The sequence below is a fragment of the Aulonocara sp. 'chitande type north' Nkhata Bay genome, linkage group LG17 (assembly GCF_057382095.1).
Source record: "Aulonocara sp. 'chitande type north' Nkhata Bay isolate Kocher_YH1m ecotype deep benthic linkage group LG17, A_spYH_male_GT1.1, whole genome shotgun sequence".
NCBI classification, from domain to species: Eukaryota; Metazoa; Chordata; class Actinopteri; order Cichliformes; family Cichlidae; genus Aulonocara; species Aulonocara sp. 'chitande type north' Nkhata Bay.
In genome coordinates this window covers 6,363,773-6,374,354 of record NC_141360.1, presented here as the reverse complement: position 1 = coordinate 6,374,354, position 10,582 = coordinate 6,363,773, and the positions used below count along the sequence as shown (strand labels likewise).

Below are 10,582 nucleotides of genomic sequence, written 5' to 3'. Positions count from 1 at the left end.
TCTGCTGTGTTAATATTAAAGTGGTGCAAACACATTAGTCACGTTTTTGCACATTTATTTTATGCTGGCTTTAAAGGCTGAGTTAAGAATTTGGCAGCAGTGAATGTATCCAATGAATTAACTCATTGTTCTTGCTTATTTTTTCTCACATTTCACACAGTTGGCAGTTTCAATAAAGTAGCATAATTCAGCAAATATCAAGTTTCCAGAGTATTGTTGTAGTTTATGTGGAGCACTTTCAATTAGAGTTCAAAAGTATCACAAAATAGATACATTTAAATAAGGACACAACGGCGTATAAGAGAAAGGAACACACTTCTGGAGCGATAAATTTATCCCATGAATGAATTTACTGCAGTACAGTCACTCTGTGGTTACCACTGTTGGCTCACAGCAACAAATTCTTGGGTAGAGACATATAGTCAGTATGGTTAGGTTAACTGGTGATTCTAAGTTGCCCATAGTTGTGAATGTGAATGTGAATGGTCATCAGTCTGTCTTAGCCCTGTGACAGATTTGCAGTCTAACCAGTGTGTACCCTACCTGTTGGGCCGCTGGCAGGGCTGGGATAGGCTCCAGGCCCCCTCCCACCCTGAACTGGACAAACAGAAGAGAATGGACGGATAAATTTACAGCTGAAGCTTATGAATTGAGGTTTAAATGTTAAGATCTGACAAGTTTTTATTTTATTTTATTTTTTTTACTGCACTACAAACATCTTAGTACATTTAAAAAGAGAAAAAAAAAACCCAAAATGATTACATGCAAAATCCAGTGTTATTCTATTAAACAAAAATCCTGTCCAGAGTGGAGGTTTGCACTCAGAGTGCTTCTTGTTGTTATATCCCATCAATCTCTAGCCTGGATAAAGGAAAAATATAGTAAGTGTGATTACAACACTTACTAGAAATATAAGATTTAAAACAATTAATTTAGCATGGTTCCAAAGCCTATGATAAAGAACAGATGAAGCTAAACATCTCTGCATCATTTTTCTTGAACCATTTATGTTCTCCTCTTGTCTCCATGGCTACAGCCAGGTTACAGTCCCCAGTGTCTGTGTCATCGGCCCAGTTCTCATAGCAGACAAGCTGGTCATTGACCCAGAACCACAGATCAAGAGCACAGCTGTAGCGCAGTCCCAGCCAGATGTGGGGTGTGCTGGCATTCTTGGCTTTCTCTTGCACCAGTTCCTGCTGTTCAAGGTTTGTGATGGAGACCAGGTCACGATGGTGCTTTCTGCAGTAATTTACAGCCTCATCCCAGTTTTTCCTTTCATTGATCAGGATCAACTTTTCTGCCATGAACAAACAGATGTTCAGTTCAAATTAAATGAAATCAGGTTTCTAGATTTTCTACCTCAAATACAAAAATACATGAGGAACAAACAAAAGAATACAAAAAACTAAACAAATTTCATAAAAATAAGTGTTGGACAGTTTGTCATATTTTTTACTTTCCTGCTGTAAGTTTTTCCAGCTTAGAATTTTCAATTTACTTTATTAAAGTCTTATTATTTAAATTTAAGTGAGCCTTTTTTATATTTAATTTTCTTTTAATCAGGAGGATTTAGAAACAAGAATTATTTCTCATTATAGCTGTAAATCTAGAACCTATTAGAAACAGTAGCGATACCCACACTCAGAAACTAATATGACCCCTGTGACTCAGGTTCCTGATGAAAGGAGGCTGCATTATGTGTCTGGGGTGTAGCTCTATCTCCATAACAGCTTGCATTATTTAGCTTTATGATGAAACATATAACAACCTCTTCGTGTAAAGCTTTTCCATGAGACGAAGAAAGATTAGTTTAGCTTTAACATTTATTCCTCAGTAAGAAAACTGACAGAAACCAGATGTGAAAAATGAATCTTTGTAAATCTCACCATCGTAGCAGAAGAAAGGCTTTCTGGTGTTACAATCATCAGCTTTCCATTTTCTTTCTTTGTTTAATTCAGTCATCGCACATTTCCTGGTGCCGTTGTCAGTTTCAGACAGCTCTTCAGGTAACTCACCAACATCTCTCCAGTGTCTGTAAGAATAATTACTCCCATCTGACCACCTCCAGGTGTCTCTGAACAGGCCGATCCATGATCGTGGTTCATCAGAACTCTTAAATGTACTGACTGCTTTGTTTAACTGTTCTGCTCCACTGGCCAGGTCTGTGTGGTTCTCTCTGCAGTAGCTCTGAGCCTCACGCCACTTTTTTTTATTGTCAATGAAATGTAGTGATTTGTTTTGTTCTGTGTAATAAAGAGAAAGACAAGACTCATAAGAAATGTGCATTTCTATCTTTAAATGTATCTTTAAATTGATTTTCTAAAGACACAACTTAAAATAGCTCGAAACCTTCAAAACTAAACTATCAACATTATGGGAATAACCACAGCTGTGACATTATGCTCAGGATGACTTTGCTCTGTGTGGCAGAGAAACAGTTTTCTGATCAAAGGTCTGGTATGAAATTTTGTGTAATGACATTTGGCACCACGAGATGGTTCAGCAAAGCAAAGAACAGTGTCCTGGTGTAACATGAGAGGCAGAGAAAGCACCGTGGGAGGACGGGTATTCAAATGAGCAGGATAGCACACAGGGGCTAAAACACCAGCAGCCAATTATCGCATCTTCTCATTTTCATTAGAGATGAGCTGTAGATATGTTTAAATATAAACACTTTGTTTAATTAATACAATTATTGTCAAATATTCTCACCATTATAGCAGATAAAGGGGTAACCATGAGAAGAACCAATATCCAACAACCCACCAGAGCTGTCAATCACTACACAGTTCTCAAGATATCCGCCTCCATCATTAGGTTCATTTCCACTCCAATTCATCTCCTTAGCATTGAACTCGACTCCTGGCAGAGACCAGTGCCACCTCCTGTTTTCTTTTCCTGAGATGCTGTACAGCCCAATCCAGGCGTTTTCTTGATTCTCTGTAGAATCTGTGTACAGTGTCTTCATATATGTTATGTTAGGCACTGTGGCCAGGTCTTTATATCCTTCTCTACAGTAGCGCTGAGCTTCGTCCCAAGTTTTAGGCTCTTTAATAAAATAGTACTCATAGCGCTGGCATAAAATCAAGGAACACTGACCTAAAAACACACAAAAAAAAAAAAAAAAAAACACAGGTCATTCAGAAATCTACTGATGGCAAGTTTTGTGAGCAGTTCACAGAAACCCTGCACTAATCTGAAGTGATGCAAATCTGCTGTTTTTACTGTTAAACTGATCGACTTACCCATCAGCATGAGCAGAAAAAGCCTCCGGTGCATATTTCCTCTGTTTGATAAAACTAAGATTTAAAAGACAGATAAACAACCATCAAAGTTAATATAACTGCACCACTCTCACAGATAATAGGGTAATATAGGTAAGGTAATATATGAGTAAGAAAACATGCAGTTTATTTTGCACTGTAAAAAATACATTACACATGAGGGGAATAGCTACTTTAAAAATGTTTTTGAGTCTTTTAAAAATCAGCAGAAATACAGAATAAATACTGTAAGTTTAATGTAAAGCCAGTGCTGAGCTAACAATGTAAATTGAGACTGAAGTTTGAACTTACATCTGATTATTCTTCTTTCCTTGCTTCAGTCCGATGCCTCTGCGTGTTGTGTTAAAGAAACCTGCAGTCAGTAACATGTCTCTGCTTCAACAAAGATCATTCTATGGGACTCATTTAAATATTCCAACAAGATGGTCATAACAGAGGTAATATAATACTAATATTTACATAATGTCAAACAAAGAGAGGGTGTTATTTAAAATAATTTACTTTAACAACATGCTTCCTTCTCTCAGAGGTATTTATATATAATAAAACTTATAATAAAACTCAACTAACTGCATGTCTTTACTGTTTGCATTTTGAAGGTTCTTTGGAAGGTTCATAAATAAAATTAGACTACTGAAACAGAACTTAACGAGCTACACAAATCAATATGAGCTATGATGTAAGGTATGCACGTATGCTGAGATGTATGCAAGTGTTGTAAATGCAACAAACAACAAAGAGTAAAGAAAAAGCAGTACAGGAAGATTTATAGTCTGGGAACCAAAGGCCCAGTTGGCACTGATGAACCCTGCTGCACCCACCAGATCTGAAACACTTTAGAGAAGGTTTAAAACAATGAGCAGGGTTCATCACACCTCTCCCAAAAAAGAAAGGTCCCACAGGAACCCCCACAAAATCCAATTCAGCAGCACATTTTAAGTTTACTCATTACCTGATTGATAGTGCGCACGTTTGAGATGTCTAATAGCCAGAAATTCTTAATTGGCTGAATCTTACTGAATGTGTGTGTATATGTGCAAATGTGCATGAACACAGTTTGGCAAACTGGCAAAAGTCCTTTTCAGCTACTACAACGAGTCTGCTATGATACAGCATTAGATCCTCTGAAGAGAGCTGTGTTTAGCCTCATAATAGTGTTTAGCTATGGCATACTCCTTGTTTGTTTAAGTGCTCTCTATGTGGTTCCAGTACAAGCTTGACCACCGGTGTATTTGAGCACACAGATAACTGATGTTGTGTTGCAGTTTGTGAACTGTTTAACAGACGACGTCTTTCCACTGTGTGGATGAGTAAAAAACATCTGAAGCATCGTTCAGTTTATTTGAACAATATTGACAAGATGATCCCTAACTGTCTGAGCTCCTTAAAATAATAAGACGGGAAGTTGCTCCAGTATCAGCACTCAGCAATGCTTCAGTCTCTAGAGTGTGCCAGTGTCTGCAATGCGTATTGTTAAGCTGCTGATAACAGTGGTTGAACTCAGAGATGAAGGTTAGTCTTTCTGTTTTTCCAGTTGGAGTTCAGATCTGGACGATATTAAAGCTTGTAGGCTCTCCCAATTAAAGAAACCTGCACCTCCCAGTTCTTTGTCTGTCAGCATTAAATCCGAACTTTGATCAGACAATATCTTCTACATCAGTCACAGAACTTCTTAGAATGGCTAAAAAGGGCTGACATCACGTGGGCCTATGGTGGGCCTGCCTCAACAGGGGGCATCAAAAGGGTAAAACATAACATTAGTTTTTCTGGTTGACTGATACAGCTGTCTCAGGGCCTCATGGGGACTGTGCAGTTAAGCTCATGGTAGTGAAACTAAAAGGAGGAATGAAAGAATAGGAAAAAAAAGTTCTGCTCTTCTCCCCTCTGCTCTTCTTCCCTTTTCTGGGAGGCAATGGGGAGGTAGAGCGTACAGTCCAATCCGGCGGGGAGGTGTGGGAAGCCAGATCGGGCGCCCCCCTTCCGGCTCTCCTCTCTCCTATCTTATCTTACTTACTTGTCTTACATCTCTCTATCACCTTTTCTGTCCCTTTTGAAGAAATGAGGCTCCATAAATTTTAAAGAGGTAAGTATTTCTCAGTTGCATTGAATAGATAGAATAAACTGTAGAAAATTAAACATTAGAAAGAAGAAGAGAAATAAAAATTTTACATAAACCAGTGACAACCCTGATCAACCCTGGCAGGGCCTCCTTGGATGAGGGTGTCTAGTGATAATGGCCGAAACACCCGATGAATCAAAGGTCCACTACCGACGATGTGTCCCAAATTGTAAAATTATAATATAGATCAGATCTCTAAACCTAACCAAGTAAAAATGGCAGATTAGCTTAGGCCAAAGAACGAAAGTTGAGGCACACAACGATGTGTGCAGCTGGTAAAGTTTCTGGGCTGCTTTTCCTCATAACTGTAACATCTGGTCCTTTTACTGAATAAATCTATTTACTCACTCAGTATTTCCGATTGCTCACCACAGTATCCAGACCGTTGATCCACAGATTCCTGCACAGCAAGAAAGAGCGGGTAAGTGTTGTGGCAGGTCAATTAAGTAGTGGCTCTTAACAAGGTGATCACAGACATTTGTGTGATTAAAAGCTCTCATAATGAAGTTTATTCACTGAGGAGGAACGTTAAGAGCACAAATAATGTTGAAAGTTTTCCATGGTTTTATTTAAATTTTGTTTATATCTGTGTAAATGATTGTATGAATATTTTCATAAATCCTTCAGGGATGCCAGCCCGAGCTTAAAGCCACTCTGCCTCAGTAATTATTACAAAGAGTAAGGCCAGACTTACTGAACAGAATAGATATTTTCACAGTTTTGAACCGTTTGCCCTCCAAATTTGTGAGTCTTGAGTCAGTTCTGGGGAACTGATTTTGGAATCAAATCAAACACTTTCATGAAAATGATGAAAACTTTAATTGTGTTTGTGTATTTGTGACTGTAACATGTCATTTCACACCAAAAAGTGCAAGTGACGGGCCTTTAGTTTCCCGTCACTTGCATTTAGGATACAAATGGTAAATGGTAAATGGCCTGTATTTATATAGCGCTTTACTAGTCCCTAAGGACCCCAAAGCGCTTTACATATCCAGTCATCCACCCATTCACACACACATTCACACACTGGTGATGGCAAGCTACATTGTAGCCACAGCCACCCTGGGGCGCACTGACAGAGGCGAAAAGTCTTTCTGAACCAGGAGTCAGTGTCGTGCGTGACACAACCTGGCAGTGTCCGTGTGCACACACTGGCTCTGTTTCTTATGAGAGTTTGGCACTATAACTTAGTATTTTGCAATAAGGGTTTTAAGCCCACAGCCTGTTTGCACAAGAATGTGCACACATTGTGTGGGCAAGAGCAAACATAGAGAGGGGTTGTTAACATCGGAATAACTGTCAAGAATACGTCTTAACTTGCTGATTGTTTAGGAATCCTGTTCTTGCTCAGTATTACTATTTGAAGAGTCTCTGTTATCATTTCCACTTGAGAAAGTTGTAATCTCCACAACTTTCTGTGCAATTATTCATTAAACTGTTCAAGGATGCAAAGAATAATCTGTGTAACTGATAACATTTAAGTGTTTTCACAGCTGTGGAGATTAACACAAGGCTTCCAGCTTAATGGTGTTTGATGACATTTTAGAGAATGGAAGTATTCATATCAGCTGAAAGAGAAACACATCTATCAGGTAACCACAAGAAGTATGTGTGTATATTCATGTAACATCTACGTTGTGTCAAGCCAGTATTTTGGATTTTTTTGCAAGTTATGCATAACTTTAAAGTATACAACAATTCCCCCTGGTACAGTTTTTGCAAAAGCACATGCACACTGCCCCCAGCATTGGGACCATCATGGTTCTGAGCACTGCAGCAGCGGTCTCTCACTGTCTTGTGTGCTCACGGACAGACTTTGGCAACACAACAGTAACACATTTTTACAGGTGTGTAAGGTTGAGAACAAAATGAATGATCCAACTTCATTTGTTTCAGTTCCGTAGAAATATTTTTGACAGCTTTTTGTTTCACTCTATATTGACTTATGTCAACATTTTTGTGGGCCTACAAAAAAATGTTGATGATAGTTGATAACTGAGGAAATTTGCTTTAAGTGCCGCTCCTCAGAGTACACTGTTTAATTCTCTCACAGCCTAAAAGGTGACAACAGCACTTCCATCTACATCAGGTAAGACAAATTAAAATTTAACATGGCAACTTATATGTTGTTTAAGTATATAAGTTTAAATATTATAAGTAATGATAGATATTTATCCAAAAAGTGTGATTTAATAAGGAAAAAAAGTTCTTTTTTAATTTATTATTTTTCAGTTTCAAAGTTATTGAAATTGCTATAGTTTGGATTGGAGGATAAAGAAGTATACTGAAGGGATTTATCCCTATTAAAATATTAATAAATGCACACATATGAATCAGAATGCACTACAACAAATTTTGTCCCTGCCTTTTTAAAAACTTATATATTTGTACCTTTAAAATGAAGGACTTGGAATGTAGCTGACTAAATTTTTACTGGCCATTGTGGAACATCATGTTCTTATCAAGTTGACTCTTTCTGTGCACAGCGCTTAATAAATGAATTTTACTTACCAACAAAGAATTTCCATATGGATGCATTCACAGTAAACTGATTTCATTTTGTACAATGTTATATCTTCTTGAAGGATCCACAGTGGCAATCCTGATTTACATGAAACCATATTTATGATATTTAGAAACATGGAGCATAGAGGGTGTTTTATATTTGTGTGTTTGTTCTTTATTCCAATTTTTTTTTAAACATATACAGCACATATTCAGATCCAATCAGGTCATCATCTGCAGCCCAATGACAGAGCCGTCGTCAGCAGAGTGGGGCTCTGGCCTCTTTGACTGCATGGAAGACAAGTTGTCTTGTAAGAATCAATACTGGACTTTAACTTGTATTTTTGATATGTGTAAAAAATGCCAATATTTTACTATTTGTGTCATGATTTTCAGGTTGCTATGCTTTTTGGTGCTGGCCATGCTATGCGATCACCATTTCAAAATCACTTGGAGAGAACCCTTTCCTCCCGATTTTGGACATGTGCTCCCCTGGGGCACTATCGATCCTCGGGATACCATTGTTTGTTGCTCCCGTAGCCTTGTCATTCAGGATTGCCATGAGAAAGAAATATGGAATTGAGGTATGACACCAATAAAACAATTTTCAATTTTTTTTAACAGATACCATTTATAAGATGCATTTCTTCATCTAGAAATGCAGATTTATAAAAATCTTTACACAAAATAATTTTAATAAACAACCAAGAATGTAAAAAAACACATTTAATGTAACATTGCAAACCTAAGTGCAGTTATCTATAATGCAAATATTATGTTATAATTAAAAGATAGAAATAACAAACAGCTATTTCCTCCATAGGGGACTCTCCAGAGAGACATCGTACACACTTGTTTCTGCAACCTATGTGTCTGGTGTCAGATTGATCGTGAGCTAAAACGTCGTAAGAATAGCTCTACTGTGCTATCTCAAAATCCTGTGACTGCACAACCTGGAGCCACTGGAAAGTAATTGTAACCAAAAAGTACAAAATTAAAATACATGCACCTCATGTACTTACGTATTTCCCTTTCTCTTACTTTCTGCTACAATAAAGAGTTTTAGCGAATTTCTGTTGTCCAAACAAACATTTTTATTGAAAACAATAACAATGCGATGTAATGTAATTATGATTCAACTATTTGAAAATTGTACTGCACTGCTGAATTATGTTTGGGTACAAAGTTAATATTATAACTGTTATTCATCTACCTGGCTATAAATCTAAAGGCTACTAATGTGTGCATGTAAGTATCTCTCAATTAGACACAATAAACAAATAAATCAAAGTAACATCTTTTTTTTTGTCTCTAATGATGAAGAACTTTAAAGCAAAGTAAATATTAAGCTCCAATTATTGGCAAGCTCAATGTTAGAATAGCATCACTCTCACTGATGGTGAGAAGAAGCCTGTGCTGTGTGTTATTTGAACTTTCTGTGGTGTTTGTGACTGGTGTTTAGTTACACCAGTGTTCCCATCATATTATGTTCAGTATTTATCTCTTATATTTTGGGTAATTTCCTATTTTATTAGCTGGTTTTCTGTTGTGTTCTGGTTCCACCTTTTCATTGTCTTAATTGTCTACACCTGTCCTGTTCTGCCAGCTGTATCCACTTCCCCGATTATCTTTCATGGCGTGTGTGTGTGTGTGTGTGTGTGTGTGTGTGTGTGTGTGTGTGTGTGTGAGAGAGAGAGAGAGAGAGAGAGAGAGAGAGAGAGAGAGAGCCTGTCTGACTCAGATCACACAGCTGTCCTATTTTTGAAAAGCCGTCTTTCCTTTGTTGCATCATCTGTTTTTATCTCTCTGTGTTTTTGGTTTATCATTTGGGCTGAAACTATGGACTACTAAATGTTCTAGAAACTGAGCATAACCTGAGTTTTGTAGGAATCTCTGCCTGCCATATCAGCATTTGTGGTCCTTATAATCACTTAACAATGCACTCAATCAATCTAAGATGATTCAAATATGTAATTTTTATTGGTAAAATGATCTACTTACCCACCAGAATGAGCAGGCAAACCAGCACTGCATGTTTTTTGAAACTAATATGTTAACTGTAAATGTTGCTGTCATTTTTGTCATGGATCAATAAAAACTGGACAAAGTTGTGACTAATTGAACATTACAAGACAGGAAGAAAAACAGAATACACTGACACAGGACACAGACTGTCAAAGTAAAACAGGAAACTAACACAGAGACGCAGACATGACAAGGGGCACAGCAAACCTGGAACACAGAGACAGAAACAGAAGGACTCTAAATAACACTGAAACCAAAGACTAGAGATTCTAAATAAGACAAAAGCAAAGACTATTAATAATAAACAACACAAAACGCTGGGTCACCGATGCAGGACCATGACAGAAATATGGAAACTGTAAACAAAAAAGAACAAACATATAGATGAAAATAATGCAGCTAAGTATAAACAAAGAAGATTAGACAAATAAATGCTTCAACAACCACTGACTTATTGCAATGCTCTTACTCTGTGGAAACTATATGAAAAAAAATCTAATTTTAAACAAAGAAAGAAAAACTACTTTAAACTTCAACCTACATATTATAAATTTTGAAAAGCACCACAAAGTTTTAATGTATATTTGATTATTTGTGTTTCCTTGCTTCTCTCTGATGTCTCTATTTGATGTGTTAATGAAGGCTGCAT

The 10,582-nt window shown here is 37.3% G+C and overlaps 1 protein-coding gene and 1 long non-coding RNA gene across 2 annotated transcripts; one reads left to right on the top strand and one right to left on the bottom strand.

Moving 5' to 3' along the window:
* Positions 1–675: 675 nt before the first annotated feature.
* On the bottom strand, positions 676–3,880 carry LOC147309548 (macrophage mannose receptor 1-like). Its single transcript, XM_086268786.1, has 5 exons — positions 3,576–3,880; positions 3,246–3,299; positions 2,713–3,099; positions 1,887–2,243; positions 676–1,297 (listed from the first exon to the last, which is right to left on the bottom strand). Exons 2-5 carry the CDS (start codon positions 3,277–3,279, stop codon positions 951–953), a joined length of 1,125 nt encoding a protein of 374 aa, XP_086124912.1. The 5' UTR covers positions 3,280–3,299; positions 3,576–3,880; the 3' UTR covers positions 676–950.
* Positions 3,881–7,234: 3,354 nt separating this feature from the next.
* LOC147309547 (uncharacterized) lies at positions 7,235–9,172 on the top strand. The gene is made up of 4 exons (XR_015125896.1): positions 7,235–7,492; positions 8,114–8,219; positions 8,305–8,492; positions 8,732–9,172. It is a non-coding gene; the product is annotated as an uncharacterized LOC147309547 (long non-coding RNA).
* The last annotated feature ends 1,410 nt before the right edge of the window (positions 9,173–10,582 follow it).

Coding starts and splice junctions, on each gene's coding strand:
- LOC147309548 (XM_086268786.1), bottom strand. CDS start 3,279: ATGCACCGGAGGCTTTTTCTGCTCATGCTGATGG. Junction 2,244..2,712: donor CCCCTTTATCTGCTATAATG/GTGAGAATATTT, acceptor TTTATTACACAG/AACAAAACAAATCACTACAT. Junction 1,298..1,886: donor GCCTTTCTTCTGCTACGATG/GTGAGATTTACA, acceptor TGTTCATGGCAG/AAAAGTTGATCCTGATCAAT.